The 20,483-nt window shown below is 45.9% G+C and overlaps 1 protein-coding gene across 2 annotated transcripts in view; it reads left to right on the forward strand.

The window, feature by feature from the left end:
* The window catches only part of LOC116978246 (PDZ and LIM domain protein 4-like), a 69,087-nt gene that overhangs the window by 17,234 nt on the left and 31,370 nt on the right, over positions 1 to 20,483 (forward strand). For both annotated transcript variants that reach the window (XM_033029244.1, XM_033029245.1), the window contains exon 2: positions 2,891 to 3,042. In XM_033029244.1, coding sequence (XP_032885135.1) covers positions 2,891 to 3,042 — 152 coding nt within the window. The remainder of the gene's footprint in view (positions 1 to 2,890; positions 3,043 to 20,483) is intronic.

Consider the following 20,483-nt stretch of genomic DNA (forward strand, 5'->3'; position numbering starts at 1 on the left):
ACTGATACATGATAATGGGATTATCTTTATTGGCATTTAGTTCAAGATAAAGCCAGTAAAGTCAGATCAAAGATAGTTTGAGGGTTTCCAATGAGGGAGATGGTAGCCCTGGACTGCTCTCTAGTTGTGCTAGGATGTTTCAGTTGCCTGATAACCGCTGGGAAGAAACTGTCCCTGAATCTGGAGGTGTGCGTTTTCACACTTCTATAGTCTTACCTGATGGGACAGAGGAGAGGAGAAAGTGGCCGGAGTGCCACTCATCCTTGATTATGATGGTGGACATTTTGCCTAACACTTTTTTTCGTGGGAGGTGCACAAGTTTGAACAAATGAATGAACACAGTTTTGTTGCTATGTTCAGTTTGATTTGTTGTTCAATTTTGCTGCAGGAGGTAAGATGTGTTGTTGACCAGCTAAGGGCAAATGAACCTAAACTGTTCTGATGAAAGGTCATTGATCTGAAACATTAACTCTGTGTTGGAGTAACTCGGCAAGTTTGGCAGCATCTCTGGAGAATATGGATGGATGGCATTTCACGTCACGATTCCTCTTCAGATTGAGTGTAGGAGGGGTGAAAGCTGGTTGAGAGGTTGGAGCGTGACAAAGCCAGGCAAGTGGTCTTAAATTGTCCTCTAAACTGTCTGTTCATTCAGTTGTATTAAAAGCCAATCTCTTGCCTATCCGCAATTCTCTTCCAGCTTTCTCTCCCCTACTAAACTCCATCTAAAGAAAGGTACTGACCCCAAATGGCACCTATTCATGTTCTCCAAGGATGCTGCCTGACCTAAGATAGAAACAAAGTGGTGGAGTAACTCAATGGGTCAGGCAGCATCTCTGGAGAAAAAGGATGGATGACATTTTGAGTCGGGAGCTTTTTTCAGACTGAACGAGGGTCAAACTTTTCGTCTGAAAGAGGGCCCATGCCAAAATGTCACCGATTCATTTTCTGTAGAGATGCTGCCTGACCTGTAGAGATACTCCAGAACTTTGTGTCTATCTTTAGTATAAATCTGCATCTGCAATTTGTTATTTCCACATGTTGGCTGACCTGAATTACTCCTGCACTTTAAAAAAAAATCTGCACCTGCAGATCATTGTCTATTGAAAGATTACATGTGTTCTCCTCTCCACATGTGTTGTGTGGGCAGCACGATGGCGCAGCAGTAGAGTTGCTGCCTTACAGCGCTTTCAGCACCAGAGACCCAGGTTCAATCCCGACTACGGGCGCTGTCTGTCCGGTGTTTGTACGTTCTTCCCGTGTCAAGCGTCGGTTTTCTCCGAGATCTTCGGTTTCCTCCCACACTCCAAAGGCATACACGTTTATAGGTTAATTGGCTTTCATTAAATGTAAATTGTCCCTAATGTGTGTAGGATAGTGCTTGCTAATATAGTGGGATTGCTGGTTGGTGAGAACTCGGTGGGCCGAAGGGCCTGTTTCCACACTGTATCTCTAAAACTAAAAACCCAAAGACTTCTTGATTATCTCCAATGTTTTCTGTTTTAGTTTGATTTTTGGCTCTTTTTAATTTTGAATTGAACTTCTTTCTAAATGTGTTGTGCAAGATTGTTCTCCTGATTTGAGTAATAACTTCCCAAATCCTTGGGTGGATCCTCCGCAGTGAAAGTTGGGAAAGCTTTCAATAATGTAATGGAAATAGCAGCAATGCACGTGGGAATTGAAGTGATGAGGGAGGCAGAGATGTGGGTTTCAACGTTGAATTTTGAATAGTGTTTACATTCAAAATTCTGTGTGCAAAGGAATTTAACCTACTTTAGTAGAGTATACGAGGTTTGCACTGTGTAATTAGATTAATTATTGTGTGAGCTCTGGTGCCATGGTGGGGAACAAAGACATTGAATAAAATTTTAAGATTTGCACTCAAACTAGTTTCCAGCTGCTATTATTAGACTATGTCAATGGAAGTGATGTGCTACATTGTTGAGATTGCTTATCTTCCTCTGCTCTATCTATTGTACTTTAGATTAGGCGGTGTGGTATTATCTGATTTATTTAGATAGCATGCAAAACAAAGCGCTTCATTCAGTACTTGTGACAATAATCAACCTAAATAGTGATACAGCATGGAAACAGGCCCTTCGGCCCAAGCTGCCCATACCGGCCAACAGTCCCAGCTACACTAGTCCCACCTGTCTACATTTGGACCATTTCCCTCGAAAGCTGTCCTAACATGTACCTGTCTAACTGCTTCTTAAACATTGCGATAGTACCTGCCTCAACTACCTCCTCTGGCAACACGTTCCATACAATCACCACCCTTTGTGTGGAAAAAGTTACCCCTCAGATTCCTATTAAATCTTCTCCCCTTCACCTAAACCTAAATTGCAGTGCACCAGAGATTTGTTTTGTGAGGAAAAGCTGTAGTTACCAAGGTAAAGCACACCACATACATGTGATGACATGATTTTAACTTAATTGCATCTTTCCAAGATGTATTGTAACAATTCAAAGCGTTTTGCCCATGTCTTATTCAGCCCTAGTCAAATAATCAGCCCCCACTCAAACTAATATGTCAAACTAAAGGGGTCACAGTTTAAGGATAAAGGGGAAATCCTTTCGGACCGAGATGAGAAAAACATTTTTCACACGGTGGTGAATCTCTGGAACTCTCTGCCACAGAAGGTAGTTGTGGCCAGTTCATTGGCTATATTTAAGAGAGAGTTAGATGTGGCCCTTGTGGCAAAAGGGATCAGGGGGTATGGAGAGAAGGCAGGTACAGGATACTGAGTTGGATGATCAGCCATGATCATATTGAATGGCGGTGCAGGCTCGAAGGGCCGAATGGCCTACTCCTGCACCTCTTTTCAATGTTTCTATGATTAACACATGCTTTGTGGATTTAATTTGTAATCATTTTTAAATTTTGTTGTAGGTTACTCCTGGAAGTAAAGCCTCCTCAGCAAACCTGTGCCCCGGAGATATCATTGTAGCTATCAACGATGACAGCACGGAGAATATGAGCCATCTGGATGCCCAAAACAAGATCAAGGCATGTATGGACCAGCTTACACTTTCTATAAACAGGTCAGTGTCTTCAGTCCAAAACTACTCTAGGTATGCAAAAGAGGTGCTGCTTTGTCAAGGAAAGACACAAATGCTGGAGTAACTCAGCGGGTCAGGCAGCATCCCGGGAACACATGGATAGATGACTTCCAGACCTGAAACATCACCTGTTCATGTTCTCCATGGATGCTTGCTGAACTGTTGAGTCTGACATTGCTTTAGACTTTAGAGATACAGTGTGGATATCCGCCGATCACCCCCTATACTGACACTGTCCCTAGTGTGTAGGATAATTTGCTTTTTTTACCGAAGCCAATTGACCTACAAACCTGTACGTCTTTTTGGAGTGTGGGAGGAAACGGGAGCACCTGGAGAAAATCCTATGCTGGTCACGGGGAGAACGTTTAAAACTCTGTACAGACAGCACCTGTAATCGGGATCGAACCCTGGTCAGGGTCTCTGGCTCGGGAAGACAGCAGCTCTACTGCTGCGTCATTGTGTTGCTCCGAATTACTGCTACATGTTGTGTCTTTCCATCTCCAGAAATATCTTCCAGCCTAATGTTCTCATTGATGGTTGTTTTGATGTAAAGAAGCAATGTGTCTTTGTATTGCAAGCCCCAATACCAACTTCTAAAATAGTAATAGTTTTACCTTTATCCCACTCTCTTGATCAATTGAGACAAGATAGAGACAAGGAATGTGTGCTGAACAGTTCTAATGTTATAACAGTTAGAACTGTGTAGATGGGGCCTGGGCAAGTTGAACCAAAGGACCTCTTTCCATGCTCTATAACAGTCATAAAGCCTAATCGAAGGTAGACGCAAAATGCTGGAGCAACTCAGTGGGTGAGGCAGCATCTGTGGAGAGAAGGCATGGGTGATGTTTTGGGTCGAGTCTCGACCTGAAACGTTGCCCATTCCTTCTCTCCGTAGATGCTGCCTCACCTGCTGAGTTGCTCCAGTATTTTGTGTCTACCTTGGATTTTACCGGCATCTGCAATTCTTTCTTAAGCATGAAGCCTAATTGGATTGGTCTTTATTTCTGATCACCACTGCAAGATTGAGAGTCTAGAAAAGGCATCAGACAGTTCCAGAGACTCCAGATTATTGTTGTGGACATATTGTAGATTAGAGGGGCTAGAGCACTTTTCTTTTGGACAAGATGTGATCCAGAGGACCTTGCATAGAGTCATAGAGTGATGCAGTCATAGAGTGATGGAAATGGGCCCTCGGCCCAACTTGCCCACACACCGACCAACAAGTCTCGTCTATACTAGTCCCACCTGCCCGTGTTTACCCCATATTTCTCCAAACCTGTCCTATCCATGTACCTGTCTAAATGTTCCGATACACCTCTGCAAGATCCAAGCTCTGAACAGTGGTGACTGAGTGGGACGGCTGTTTGTTTGAAGGATCAAAGACCAGAGGCCACAGGTGTAAAATGTAGGGTGAGAGAATTTAATAGTAATGTGTGGTAAAAGCTTTAAATGCTGCGTGCAGTTGGAATGTGGAGCACACAGCTGGAGATAGGGTGAAGGCAGCTTGCGTCAAAGCCTTCAAGGCAATTGGATAACTATATGGTGGTGAAACAAATTGCAACGCTGCATGGAAAGGTCGTGAGGTGGAACCAGTGGGTTACTCTGTCAAGAGCTGGTATGGATATAATGAGCCCACAGCCTCCCGTGTTTAATAATCCAATGGTTTATGAAATAAGAACATTGTCATGCTGCAATGTAAAGTTGACGTATTGGCCAAGTACCAACACTTTGGAAATTAATTTTAATAACTTTCTGCACATTTGCCCCATTTATTTCAGCTTGGGCATTCATATGGGTTCTTAACACACAATGATTGGAGAGGTACCATCACTATATTACTGAATTCAATATCCAAGTGAGCAAACTTTGACTTTTTACAGATTGTTGCTTGATTTTTGAGGCCACTTCATGAGTCTGTTTGTTGTCGAGCATATATATATTCTTGTAATAAAACGGAACTTCAGATGCTAGTTTATACCAAAGATGGACACAATGTTGGAGTAACTTAGTGAGTCAGGCAGCATATTGCCTTTTCCTATCCCCGGATTCTTCTTCTCCCCCCCTTCTTCCCCCCCCCTTCTTCCCCCCCCAAGCTTTGCCTGAAGAAGTGTTCTGACCCAAAGGGATACCCATTCCTTCTCTCCTGAGATGCTGCTTGACCTGCTGAGTTACTCCAGCGTTTTGTGTCTAATTTCACTGCCTTATCTCCACTTAACTGTGTTACCAGCTGCCTTGAGGCAAGGCAGGGATATGAAAACTGTCATAAATGGAAGCTTCTCAAGTGTTTATAATAATACATCTCTGGCGTTCTCCAGTTTGAGTTGTAACACCAAGTAGTTCTGCTCTTCATCTCTTACTCTCAAGTATTCAGGAGAATGTCCATAAACCGAGCATGTCCATAAGTTTATGATCCAGATACATATACAGAAAGAGTGCTAGAGTAACTCGGTTGGCCAGGACACATGTCTGGAGAGCATGGATGTACTCATAAGGTGATGTTTTGGGCCAGGGCCCTTCTTCGGACTGATTTGTGAGGAGGGGGATAGAATGCTGGAAATGAGGAGGGGCAGGACAAAGCCTGGCGGGTAATATGTAGTTACAGGTGAGAGGGGTTTTGAAAGGCAGGTGGTTGGACAAAGGCTGAAGATGGAAAGGCAGAAGGTATAAGGCAAAGGGATTGATGAGTTGCAAATTGATGCAGTCTGAAGAAGGGTCTCGACCCATTCCTTCTCTCCAGAGATGCTGCCTGCCCCGCTAAGTTGCTCCCATTTGAAGGGTGCTTGAACAGGTCTGCTGGTAGCAAATGTTTAGAGGGATATGGGACCAGCTTAGATGGACATCTTGAATGAATGATACTTTATAATTCTTTGTTTCACATTCCATGCAAAAGTATGCAGAGTCACCATGTGTAGGGTGCTGACCAGATAACAAAGTGTTCAATGTAGTTCCCAATGGTCTCTTTGTTATGTCGCCCCCCCATACACCCACCCCCGCCGGATCCCTCTTTGTTCTCTGCGGCACATCCTTGACCGACCTCCGGCACCCACCGCAGGCCTGTCTGTGGTTAGCATGGATGAGTTGGGCCGAATGGTCTGTTTCTCTGCTGTTTGACTCTGAATGTATGACCTGTGAGCAGTGTGTAAACAAGGCTTTTTTTAACCAACACATTTGGGATTTGGTTTGATTTCTTTTGCTTTCCAAAATTACTTGCTCTCCAGGCAAAACTGGCACTCAATGCTTTATGCAACTTTTTAAACATTAAAGTGAATAAAGAATGTTACATTTTAATTAGAATTCTTTGGACTTTAGAAAGGGCAAGGCAACAGTGATTCTTTTAATCATTGCAGAATCAACTGTCGTAAGTTATTCTGGCTAATGTGCATTTGATTAAAGTGCAGTAATAAAATTTAAAGTGAAGAATTCTGTGGTTTGCATATTTGGTTCATAGAATTTCAGGACCTTGTGAGTGCATTTAAAAAAATTAATGACATTGAACCCTGTATCTTTCAATCGTAAAGCCTAAATACTTCCACTTTTAATTTTTGTTTAGTTTGGAGATACAGCACGGAAACAGGCCCTTCGGCCCACTGAGTCTGCACTGACCAGCGATCCCCGCACATTAACACTATCCCTCACACACTAGGGTGAAATTACATTTATACCAAGCCAATTAGCTACAAACCTCTACGTCTTTGAAGCGTGGGAAGAAACCGAAGATCTCGGAGAAAACCCGCACGCAGGTCACTGGGAGAACGTACAAACAGACAGCACTTGTAGTCAAGATCGAACTGAGGTTTTAAGCGCTGTAAGGCAGCAACTCCCCCGCTGCGCCACTGTGCTGCCCACATTTGTACTTGTCTGCTATAGAATGCACCTGGGGTGGAAGATTGCAACCTTCACGTGGTCCGCCCTGTTTCGACTAATGCAATCAACTCGACGTGCACAAACGCAAGTTGAAATAGAACAAGTTGTCCAACAACTTTAGGCTGTGCACGCCACATGAAAGAAGAAGATAGAATGCACCTGACTCTCAGTCGGAAGAAGGGTCGCGACCAGAAGCGTCGCCCATTACTTCTCTCCAGAGATGCTGCCTGAGCCGCTGACTTACTCCAGCATTTTGTGTCTATCTTCTGCAATGGAAGCCTTGGACTACATTTTACTGGGTTAAGATGATCTGCCTGCTATTGCCTCGCTTGCCCTTGTCACAAACACCAGCCAATTGTCGTATGATCTCAAGGTTAAACACTGCATTGCGTGCATTGGACTGAAGTGAAGTCTCATCCACAAAACCTTTCACCAGCTGCCTATGTTAAGGGGACTTTGTTCAGAGTTAGTGTCTGACATTGGAAAAACAGTTCTACATACAAGCTTGGATGGTTGGATTTCAATTTTATATTATTTGTTCTTTGCTGAAGCATGATGCTGGCTCGAAGGGCCGAATGGCCTCCTCCTGCACCTATTTTCTATGTTTCAAATTATCTTCAAGAAAAATAACACTTCCAATCTGCCTCAAATCCTTGTTCCACTAATAAGAGTCGAGAATTGAGTTTTATTATCATATCCCGAAACTGAACAATTAAATCCTTACTAGCAGCAGTGCAACAGATATATAAATGGGACTCGCGTAAACACTATAATAAACAACAAAAGTTTCACTATATAATATATTTTATTTAAAAAAAAAGACAATAATAGTGCAAAGGCAAAATAAACAAATGCCCCCAGGTCTATGTAGTTGTGAGCTTATTGCTGCAGGGAAGAAGCTGCTCCTGAACATGGACGTTAGTTTTCAGGCTCTTGTACCTTCTTCCCAATGGCAACAGTGAAATGAGAGTGTGGCCAGGGTGGTGTAGGTCTCTGATGCTGGTTGCCTTTTTGAGGCAGAGACTCGTGTAGATCCCTTCGATGATGGGGAGGTCGGTACCTGTGATGGACTGGGCAGTGTTTGCCCGTTTTTGCAATCTCTTTCCCCCCCCCCCCCTGGGCGTTCGAGTTGCTGAACCAGCTCGTGATGCAACCTGTCGATACACTCTCCACCGCACACCTGTAGAAATTTGAAAGAGTATTCGTTGTCAAACCAAATCTCCTCAAAGTAGAGGTGTTGGTGGGCTTTCTTTATGATTGCCTCATAAAGTGCTTTTGATTAGGTTCATCATTCCCACTCCAGTGTTCTCTGCAAAGGAACCAAATATAATGACTGGCATATTTGGAAGTCGTCAAGCTGGAGAGGGTGCAGAGACATTTATGAGGACGTTGCAAGAACACGAGGGGCCTGAGCTGTAGGGAGATGTCGGGCAGGATTGGACTTTATTCATAGGAGGCTGAGGGGGATCTTTTCTCGTGGACTACAATAATGATGAGAATAAATGAAGTGAATGCACAGAATCTTTTACCCAGAGAAGGGGATTGAAAACCAAAGGGCATCGGTTAAGTTGAGTGGAGGAAGGATTTACAGGTGCACAACCTTTTATCCGAAGATCCAAATAACGAAAACCTCCGAATAGCGGCCATTTTTTCGGTCCTTGAAGAAAGGTCCTTGAAAACGTTCACCGAGGGCGGCCCGCAGAGGTGACAGCGGAACCTTCGGTCGGTCCTCGAAGAAAGGGGAACTAAATCCCCATTCATAAAAGAGAAGTTGAGGGTATATTGCGCGGGAGGGTTAATAATTGACAATATGCTGCTGCCTGCCCGCTGAATTAAAAAGTTCCCACGGTAGACTCACGATATACAGTGTTTCGTGAGTCTTGCGTGGGAACTTTTTAACTCAGCGGGGCAGGCAGCAGCAGCAGATTGTCGCTCGCTTCAGTATCACCCCACCTACACCCCTCTGCTTCCCGGCCATGTGTGTGACCCCTTCCCTCCCCTCTCCAGCTCCCCGCCCATTGCACCGGCGCGGGGGCTTTGCACTGTCTTCACGTCGGCGATTTCGCAGGACCGTGTCAGGACCAATTAGACACCGACCACCAGGCCCACCGCAAGCACGGAGATCCCAGAGACCCACAGCCAACAGCAGCCCAGCCCAGCCCCACTCCAACTACAGAGGAACCTGGGTTGCGGATGACGGGGCGCAGCTCGGGTCGTCGTAGGGGCCCATCGGGGAGCGGCCACTCAAAGCCACGCCGGGAGATGTAGGGCCCTGCCCCGGTCTTGATGTTGGAGCCCCCGGCGGGCGCTAGCAAGTCCGCGGCAATTTACAGCCGCGCCGGGCGTTGTAAGCCCCCCTCCAGGTCACTCTCAACCTCTATGATGTTTGCTCTCAACCCCGTAATTCGGGCGGGAGAAGTCGCCGCTGCCGGTGCCCCGCAAAGCAGTCTCCCACCGGAGACCCGCGAGCTCCCGTTGTCACCATCCACCGGAGTCGGGTCGCAGCAGCTCGCCCCCGCAACTCTCCACGCTCCGAAGCTGGCTAGCTCCACGGAGGTAGGTCCGTAGGTCCACAGCTCCCACCGCCGCCCACCGACCCCCAGGCCCACTGCAAGCACGGAGATCCCAGAGATCCCAGAGACCCACAGCCAGCAGCAACTCCAGCCCAGCCCCGCTCCAACTCCAGAGGAGCATGTAGGGGCAGAAGCTGATGGTGTGCAAGGTACGTCTTGTTCTTGGGGTGGCGGATGAGGGGGCGCAGCTCGGGCTGTGGGCGAACTGCCACTTGTCGCTGTAGCGGCCAAAGATCATAGAGGAGCTCCTCTATGATCTTTGGTAGCGGCCCATCGGGGAGCGGATTCCTCTGGAGTTGGAGGGGGAGGGGGTATTGTGCTGTTTGATCACCCCCTGCTATCCCAGGGACAGGGAGACACAGCGGCTTTTTAGACTGGTGGGCAATCACTTCCAAAGTTCTGCCCACACAGTCAGTACACCTCTCCTACACTGCATTTCATACAAACATTTATTCTGCAAGAAAAAACGACATTGAAGACTCAAACTCGCGATCGAGTAACTGCCAGGATCAAGGCGCAAACTCGCGACCTTGCGGATATGAGCCGAGCACTCTACCACTGAGCCAGCCATTAAAATCTACGCTAAAAAATTTCCATTCCGAAGACCGACAAATTCTGAATTACGAAAAGTGTCTGGTCCCAAGGCTTTCGGATAAAAGGTTGTGCACCTGTAATAGCAACCCGATGAGCAACCTTTTCACAGAGGGTGATGGGTATATGGAACAAGCTGTTAGAGGAGATAATTGAGGCAGGTACTCATAACAGCAATTAAAATACATTTGGACAGATACATGGATAATAGATAGATAGATAGATAGATATAGATATAATTTATTGCCACACAACCAGGGTTGGTGGAAATTTGGGTTGTCAGCAGCAGTACAATAATAAAGAACACACAATAAAACTGTAACACAAACATCCACCACAGCATTCATCACTGTGGTGGAAGGCACAAAAATTTGGCCAGTCCTCCTCCATTTCACCGCCATGTACAGGACCAGAGTCCAGTCAGTCCAGGATCGGCTCTTCCTCACCGGAGACCGCGGCTTTAGATTGTTGTAGGCCGCAGGCCGGCGGTCGAGATTTAAAGTCCCCGCCGCAGCCAGAAGCACCGTAGACTGCAGGGCCGGCGGTCGAAGCTCCCCTCCAGGGGTGATGGTAAGTCCATGCCGGACCCGCGGTAGAAGTTGGCCGCGGGCCGGCAGTGATGGCTTCTTCTTCCCCCGGGTCCCCCACGAGGGATCCCGGGCTGTAGGCGCCGCACCAGCTGGAGCTCTGCAGACCGCGGCTTCAGGCTGCGACTTCAGGCTGCCGGCTGCCCCGGGCCAGCGAAACGGAGCGCTCCCCTCCAGCGAGGGTCGCCCGCTCCACGCCGAGAGTCCACGCTGCGCCCGCCGCTGAAGCCCCGGGCGTGTCTCCGGGAAAGGCCGCGTCGATCCTTGATGTTAGGCCACGGGGGAGGCGACCTGGAAAAAGTCGCCTCTCCATGGAGGAGGCGACCGAAGCGGTTTCCCCCTTACCCCCACACACCACCCCCCACACAAAACACACGAAGAAACACAAAATACACACTTTAAAACATACTAAAAAATAAAAAAAAGCTGGAAAAACTGACGCGCTGCTGACATGGCTGCACACAGAGGAGCGCCCCCTACAAGATAAGAATGGTTTAGAAGGATATGGGGAGAAGGCAGGAACGGGGTACTGATTGGGGATGATCAGCCATGATCCCATTGAATGACGGTGCTGGCTCGAAGGGCCGAATGACCTACTCCTGCACCTATTGTCAAACGCGGCTGGTGGGGTTAGTGTATATGAGGCAGATTGACCAACATGGGCAAGTTGGGCCGAAGGGCCTGTTTCCATGCGGTATGTCTCTTTCGTTTGGCTTCATTTTGTCCAAAATGCAGTGTCACCTCGTGCTTGGCCCTAATTCCATCCTTAAATTCAGAAATGCAGTGAAATTAAGCCCGTAACTACAGGCTGCGTGGTAACCAATCGCTTGGAAGCATAGGGAATCCCTTTTGGGTAAACGGATTATTACGTGACTATAAATCGAGGCTGAATCGGGTATCAAATCGTACCTCGTAAGCAATTTTAAATGATGTAATCAGTATTTTACGCAATAACTCATTAAAGCTGCAACCCAGACAGTTATTGTGTTCAGCACTTTTGTTTTTTACAGCTTTTTTTTTTAGACGTCTAGAATTGCCGTTTTGAGACTTGGAATGCCTAGGGCTGTAGTAATTGTGATCTTGCAACTGTAAATAACGAGCAAGTCTACCCTTCGACTAACAATTACTTGTCTTTTCACTGACTGACAATCTCCTGTGTTTGAATGGGCAGGGTTGTAAAGGGACGGGTGTGCTGGATATTGCTTTGCTTGTCATATGTGAAACCTTGTGGGTCTAGTGATACAGTGTGGAAACAGGCCCTTCGGCCTGCCGAGTCTGCGCTGACCATCGATCACCTGTAGTTCTATCCTGCACACTAGGAACAACTGACAGAAGCCAATTAACCTACAAACCTGCAAGACTTTTTGGAGTGTGGGAGGAAACCGGAGCATCTGGAGAAAACCCACGTGGTCACAGGGAGAACTGCTGTGCACCACTGTGCTGCTGTAATTTTTATTTATTTGCTCAAAATAACTGGGTGTATTCTCCACTGCCATATAAATAGTTGTTTTCATAAACTCAAATACCTTGCTGTCTGGTGTGACGATCACCCCCACCTTCTCTCTCTCTCTCTCTCCAACTTAAAACAACCTTTTTTTAAACCTTTACCAGACCTGGTTTCAATCCTGAAATCGGGTGCTGTCTGTGTGGAGTTTGCACGTTCTCCCTGTGAGCTCATGGGTTTCCTCCAGATGCTCCAGTTTTCTCCCACATCCCAAAAACATGTGGGTTTGTAGATTAGTTGATCTGCAAATTGTCCCCTCGATGAGAAAGCGGGTGAAAACGGGTGATTGATGGTCGGTGTGGTCTTGGTGGGCCGGCAAGCCTCTAACCTGCTGTATCTCTGAGCCAAACAGCACGGAAACAGACCCTTCAGCCCACTGAGTCCACATGGATCATTAATCACCCGTTCACACTCCTTCACTGCCTATACTCTTGGGCCAGTTTCTGTGCTGTATCTCTAAACTAAGTATCAGCAAACATGCTTTAATGGTTTAATGTGAGAATTCCAGAGAGCTGACTGTGAAGGGGGTGAGTAGTTTGGTAGATCAGAGGAGATGGGTAGTTCTGCTTAGATGAGTTCAAATGATGCAGGAAGAAAACATTTTGGAATATCTCTGGAAACCGGGCTCCAGCAGTTGTTCTTGAAACAAAACAAATGTGTTGTGGAGATTAACCTAATGGCTGATGACATTGAAAAGTGGTTTAGGATCCAGGCCCAGTGTGGATAAATTGATGTTTATGTTGAGAGAAGCCCTAAAGCAGCAAATGTAGACACCAGCTGTTGAAGTTACAAAAATCTGGATCACGATCTTGCATGTTTAATACTTCCACATTGTGGCAATTTAGGATGTCCACAGGCAAAATCCAGTTAGTTCTTGATGCTGAATTAGATTCTTCTGTCTACTTTAGATACAGCGCAGACACGAGTCTGTGCCGACCAGCGATCCCCGCACACTAACGCCCTACTACACACACTAGGGACAATTTACATTTATACCTAGCCAATTAACTTACGAACCTGTACGTCTTTGTATTGTGGGGAAGAAACCGAAGATCTCGGAGAAAACCCACGCAGGTCACGGGAGAACGTACAAACTTTGTATATCTGGACCTGGATGTAATAAGCTGAAAAGTTGTAGATGGAGCATCACTGAGCACACAGTATATAGCACAAGCATCTGTAGTCGGGATCGAACCCGGGTCTCTGGCGCTGTAAGGCAGCAACTCTGCCACTGTGTCACCCATGTACTTTTCTATTCAGCTTGTTTTATTTTTGACAAAACAAACATTCACTATCTTGGCACTTTCTTTTGACAATATATTTTGAGCCCTCATTCAGAAAATATTTTTCATCATAGGTGGTAGGTATATGGTACGGGCTGCAAGAGGTGATAGCTGAGGCAGATACTATAATAACAGCTTTTAAAGACACTTGTGTAGGAAGGAACTGCAGATGTGCAGGAAAGAACTGCAGATGCTGGTTTAAGTCGAACGTAGACACAAAATGCTGGAGTAACTTAGCGGGACCGGCAGCGTCTCTGGAGAGAAGAAATGGGTGATGTTTAGGGTCGAGACCCTTCTTCAAACACCCAAAAGACATTTGGATAGGTACATGGATTGAAATGGGGGCCATCTTGGTTGGCATGTGTGTCTTTGTGTGTGTGTGTCGCGTGTGTGTCGCTTGTGTGTGTGTGTTGGGCTTGTGTCTTTAGTTAAGTTTTGTAATGGTGTCGCAGCGGTAGAGTTACTGCCTTGCAGCGCCAGGGACCCGGATTCGATCCTGGCTACTGGTGCATTTCTGTACGGAGTTTGTACGTTCTCCCTCTGACCGCGTGGGTTTTCTCTGAGAACGTCGGTTTCCTCCCACACTCGAGATGTACAGGTTCGTAGGTTAATTGGCTTGGTATGTATGTAAATATTACATATGTGTGGGATTGTGTTAGTGTGCAGGGATAGCTGGTTGGTGTGGACTCGGTGGGCCAAAGGGCCTGTTTCCACGCTGCATCTCCAAAACAAAAAAGACGACCTATCTTATTGCGACAGCTTCGTTGACCGAAACTGTTCACTATCCACGTCATCTCTGGACATGCCCTGTGCCAGCCCTTTCATGGTCCTCTGAAAGATAGCAGGTGCAGACAAAACTGAAGCATGGTTGTCCGTATGTGAAGGAGCTCTTGTTTGATGACAGTCAGAAACTTGGACTAATCCTCCGTAAAACTCTGTTAATATGCATGACCTGTATGTAACTCGGTGAACTGCTGCCCTCCAAAAAATCTGCAAATAAGTCTTCTGTTCAAGGAATGCCATGCAGTTTTATTGCAAAGAAACCATTCGCAGTTGCTATGTAATCTCCACGAATACAGATGAATGCATCGTACTTTAATATTGACACCATGAATGCTGCTTATTTTTTTTGTCTAGTTTATTACTCTCTCATCTACCAAGGTATAAGAAGTTTTTTGTTGCATTCAATCCAGTCAGTGAAAAGCCTATACATGATTAGAGTCAAACTGTCCACAGAGTACAGATACAGGATGAAGGATATAATGTTTAGTGCAAGGTAAAGTCTTATTAAAGATAGTTCAAAGGTGGACAAAAATGCAGGAGAAACTCAGCGGGTGAGGCAGCATCTATGGAGCGAAGGAATAGGTGACGTTTCGGGTCGAGACCCAAAGGGTCTCGACCCGAAACGTCGCCTATTCCTTCTGAAGAAGGGTCTCGACCTGAAACGTCACCTCTTCCTTTGCTCCATAGATGCTGCCTCACCCGCAGAGTTTCTCCAGCATTTTTGTCCCCCTTTGATTTTTCCAGCACCTGCAGTTCTTATTTAAAGGTAGTTCGAAGGTCTCCCATGAGGTTTTTGATCTGAGATCCTGATTATCTGTCTCCAATTTTGTGAATATTACTGACCTTGGCTTGAAGAGCAATGTTGGAACATCACTCTGGGCAGCACGGTGGCGCAGTGGTAGAGTTGCTGCCTTCAAGCTCTGTCCCACTGTACGGGTTCATTCAAAGAGTTCTCCCGAGTTTGCCCTGATTCGAACTCGGAGATTTACGGTAATGGCCGCTCGTCGGTACTCGGGGCTCTCGTGGACATTTTTCAACATGTTGAAAAATCTTCACGAGTCTTCCCGAGCTTGCCGCGTTTCCAGAGTACCTTCCGTTAGCGTTATGAGCCGCTATGAGACATCCCCGAGCTCCGACGTACCTGCAACGTACATTCTACGTGCTTACCATGAGTTTGATTTTAAACTCGGGAGAGCACTTGAATGAACTCGTACAGTGGGACAGGGCCATTACATGGCCAGAGATCCAGGTTCAATCCTGACCACGGGTGCTGTCTGTATGGAGTTTGTACGTTCTCCCTGTGACCGTGTTGGTTTTCACCGGGAGCTCCGGTTTCCTCCCGCACTCCAAAGACGTGCAGCTTTGTAGGTTAACTAGCTTCTGTAAATTTCACCGGGTATATAGGATGGGAAAGTGGGATAACATAGAACTAGTGTACAGGTGATCGTTGGTCAGCGCACACTTGGTGGGCCGCAGAGGTGTATCGCTAAACAAAACTAAACTAAGTATACATTGCACCCTGCCTCCAGAGCTCACAAAATGTAGACTTTAGACAGATAGTGTGAAAACGGGCCCTTCAGCCCATCAAGTCCATGCTGACCAGCAATCATCCCGTACACTTGCACTATCCGACACACTAGAGTTAGTAAAGCTTATTGAGGATTTTTAGTGGGGGGGGGGGTCATAAAGTCTTGTGCTAGGAGCAGAATTGGGCCATTTGGCCCATCAAGTCTATTCCGTCTGATCCACTTTTCCTCCAAACCCCTTTGGGCGGAGGGGGATGAGGATGGGGAGAAACTGGGGGGGTTCAGCCAAGGTTCAGAAGAAGAGTTAAGGGGGAGGGTGGCAGGGAGGGAGATAGGAAGGAGAGGGAGCGTTAGGGGAAATCTTGAGTACTTTCCTTTCATTTTTCTTTGCTCAACTATTTGCTCACTCCTAGCGCAGTGGTAGACTTGCTGCCTTACAGTGCCAGAGACCCGGGTTCAATCCTGAGTACAGATGCTGTCGGTACAGAGGGATGCCTCTGTCGCACTTAGGAAACCTGAACGGAAACCTCTGGAGACTTTGAGCCCCACCCAAGGTTTCCGTGTGGTTCCCAGAGGTTGCAGGTGGTTGCCGGAGGTTGCAGGTAGTGGAAGCAGGTAGGGAGACTGACAAAAACCTCCAGGAACCGCATGGAAACCTTGGGTGGGGCGCAAAGTCTCCAGAGGTTTCCGTTCAGGTTTCCTAAGTGGGACAGGGGCATTAGTACGTTCTCCCCGTGACCTGCGTGTATTTTCTCCGAGATCTCTGATTTCCTCCTACTTAGTATGAATGTAAATTGTCTCTAGTGTGTGTGTAGGATAGTGTTAATGTGCAGGGATCGCTGGTCACTGTAGTCTCAGTGGGCCGAAGGGTCTGTTTCCGTGCTGTAACTCTAAAACTGACAAACTAGAACTACTCTCTCATCTAATGTAACCTTCTAAACCACATGTGATTCCAAGCCACATGAGAACCAGCATTTAGGCAAAACGTGTATTTTTTTTATTTTTTTTCCTTTTGCCCCCACCCTGCCAGTGGTAAAGCCTTTTCAAGCCTAAACAAAAAACTGTGTTCAATTTGTTTCCGAACAATGTGTTTTGCCAAGTTTCAGATCTCTGAACCATCTGGTCTTGCTAATCCTGCCTGTTCTTGCTTGCCAGTTTCACAGCTCGAGTGGGTTTTTTTCAGTCAGTTTTCAAAGATCAGAGTTATCTCTGATGACAAACATACTTGGGAAAGACCCTTTTTATTTCTATCAATGTCATTTGCAGGAAGAAAGCTGATGGTATCTGGTCGTGTTCCTCCTACGTGTGTTTGGGTCATGCTGCTTACGAGTCAATTATGGCCATTTTCCTTTATCTAGGGACCAGTGGTGCAGCTTGTCGAGCTGCTGCCTCACAGCACCTGAGACTCGGGTTAGATCCTGACCTCGGGAGCTGTCTGCGTGCGGAGTTTGCACATTCTCCCTGTGACCGCGTGCGTTTCCTCCCACATCCCAAAGACGTGGATTTGTAGGTTAATTTGCCCTCTGTAGATTGCCCCAAGGATGTAGGGAGTGGATACGAAAGTGGGATAACATAGAACTAGTGTGAATGGGTGATTGATAGTTAGTGTGGACAAAAGGGCTTGTTTCTATGCTGTACCTCTAAACTAAAGCAGGTGGCTGCTCCTTCTCTCTCACTCCATAGAAGGTTCCCAGAGGAAGCAATGGTTTAATGGTTCGTTATTGTCATATGTATCCAAGTACAGTGAGATTTTTTTACATACAGTTCAGTGACAATCCTACCATAAACTAGGCACAAGATTATGAGCTAGGAGACCACATTGAGGCAGTACACAAGAGTTGTCACGTTTTAGGTGCCATCTTGTACCCTTCCAGTCTGAATTTGTAAAAGTAAAATTTTTAAATTAGTCTTTTTAAAGTCCTATTGTCCTCTGGAGAGAAGGAATGTGTGACATTTTGGGTTAAGATCCTTCTTCAGACACCGGAAAGGTCACCCATTCCTTCTCTTCAGAGATGCTGCCTGTTCCGCTGAGTTACTCCAGCACTTTGTGTCTATCTTCGGTGTAAACCACAATCTGCAGTTTCTTCCTACACAGGCCTGTCTATTGTCCTGATGGTGACACTGGGTCAGTGTTGCAAGGGTCGGCCTGGTCCTCTAACCAGGATATGATACTTAAAAGTGAAGCAATATTAAATTGAACATCTACGTTCTTGGTGGTTTCCCTGAGGAGTTAAGAGGGAGACCAACATTGTTTCGTTTTGAGATACAGCACAGAAACAGGCCCCTTGACCCACAGTCTGCACTGACCAGCGATCCTACACACACTAGGGACAATTTTGCATTTATACCAAGCCAATTAACCTAACATCTGTACATCTTTGGAGTGGGAGGAAACCGGAGCATCTGGAGAAATCCAACACGGTCACGGGGAGAGCATGCAAACTCCTTGCAGACAGCATCTGTAATCGGGATTGAACCCGGGTCTCTGGCGCTGTAAGGCAGCAACTCTACTACTGCAATGTGTGTTTTGGAATTACCAATAACACGAGGTATCCTTTCATCGCATCTTGTAACGGTCTCTGGTTTGGACGCATCCGTTCGCTCTTATTTTTGAAAGCACGTATTGATATTGTCGTGTATGTTGAATTGTAAATCGTATGTTGGCTTCCTGATTTATAATGAAAACCGGCATTTCTGTGTAAATACAGTTGATTGTTGGTGAACAGAGATGTGTTTTAAATTCGGACGAGAAACGCCAGGAGGGAACAGTTTACGGTAATTCCCAAACGCAACATTGAATGTGAATGGTGAAAAATTGACCTGGATATTTTGGCAAGATGCTTCGCTGTTGGAGTAACCCTGTGTCTGAAAGCTTTTGACTTGCACCATGCAAAGGGAGCCATGTGCCCGGTGAAATCTGCTCTGTAACAAGCCCATTAATGATCACCTGTGGGTATTGTCCAAAATTGCACACATTTCATTGTTGTAAGAGCTGCTTCTTAAAGAAACCCAGTTGCAAATGATTCATGGCAGATGTGCCTCTTTAAACTTAATTTTTTCCGCCCAACTGCATTTATCTTTCGCCTTGCTGCAAGTTGTTAGAGCAGTTGGATCTAATTCTCTGAATTTCAAATGTTTAAGTCATTTACAATGCATGTTGTGACTGGACTTTTTCCAAAGTGGTTCAGCATCTGCAATGCAAACATATTTTAAATATATAATGTTTAGATTTAAATGTTTGAACATAAAGGCCGTTAGAAATGCCTCCTAAATCTATTAGTTTCCGCCTACTTGTAAATTGGATAGGCATATGGATGAGAAGGGAATGGAGGGTTATGGTATGAGTGCAGGCAGGTGGGACTAAGGGAAAAAAATTGTTCGGCGCGGACTTGTAGGGCCGAGATGGCCTGTTTCCGTGCTGTAATTGTTATATGGTTTATATGGTTATATGGTTAATTCATTGCTTCTCTGTAGGTTTTTTCACTTTCTTACCTGGGACTTTATCACCAGTCTCTAATTCCTCTCTCACATCTATCCAGGGAGCCCAGCGATCCTTCCAGATGAGGCAGAAGTTCACATGCACCTCCTCTAACCTGCATCCAGAGTTTCCGATATAGCTTTCTTTACATCACCAAGACCAAGTGTAGGCTCGGCCACCATTTCGGTGGACACTCTGTCTGCCAATGGAGTCCCGGTTGCTCCATTTATACCTCGGCAAGGCCAGCAGCATAATCAAGGACGAGTCAGAACCCTGGCCACTCCCTCTTCTCCCCTCTCCCATCACAGAAGTGGGGAAACTCATACCTCCAGATTCAGAGACAGTTTCTTCCCAGCTGTTAACTGACAACTGAACCATCCTACCACAACCAGAGAGCAGTCCTGAACTACTATCCACCTCATTGGTGACCCTCGGGCGATCTTTGATCGGACTTTACTGGCTATACCTTGCACTAAACCTTATTCCCTTGTACATCTGTCCACATTGAAGGGTTCAATTGTAGTTGCGTATTGTCTTTCCGCTGACCAGTGTAGCGCACATTTCTCCCCTTCCCCTCTCCCTTCCCCCTATATTCCTTTCTCTGGCTTCACAATTCATAGCTCCTCTATCCTTTAGCTTACACCTTTATACCTTTTCATCTATGTCCTTTAGCCAACTGTCCATCAAGTCTCCTGCTCACCTGTATCTATCGTCTGACCATCTACCCAAAATGTCACCAGTTCCTTTTCCCCAGAGATGTTGCCTGGCCCACTGAGTTACTCCAGCATTTTGTGTCTACGTTCAGTATAAACCAGCATCTGCAGTTCCTTCCTACACATTCTGCCTACCTATCACTGTTTTGTCCTCTGTCCCTCTCTTCTAGCTTTCTTCCACTATCCCCTTACCACAATTTATCAGAAGAAGGGTCACCTTCATTTTCTTCAGAGATGCTGCCTGACCTGCTGAATTACTCCAGCACTTTGTGATTTTTATATTTTGTAAACCAGTATCTGCAGTTCTTTGCTTTTACTGGGACTTTATCATCTGTGTCTATGAAATTCTACAAATAATTTGCTGTGTTCCTATATTTGTATTTTAATACAGAATTTACCCTATATTCTGTATTTGGAACTTAAATGTGAACTTAATAGAGAAGAACTGCTTTTCGATTACGGCACATTGCATTGATCCTAAATTTGTGTTTTATCTTCAGCACCTGGATTTTAGGATATAA

This window comes from Amblyraja radiata, chromosome 11 (genome assembly GCF_010909765.2).
Source record: "Amblyraja radiata isolate CabotCenter1 chromosome 11, sAmbRad1.1.pri, whole genome shotgun sequence".
Lineage (NCBI taxonomy): Eukaryota > Metazoa > Chordata > Chondrichthyes > Rajiformes > Rajidae > Amblyraja > Amblyraja radiata.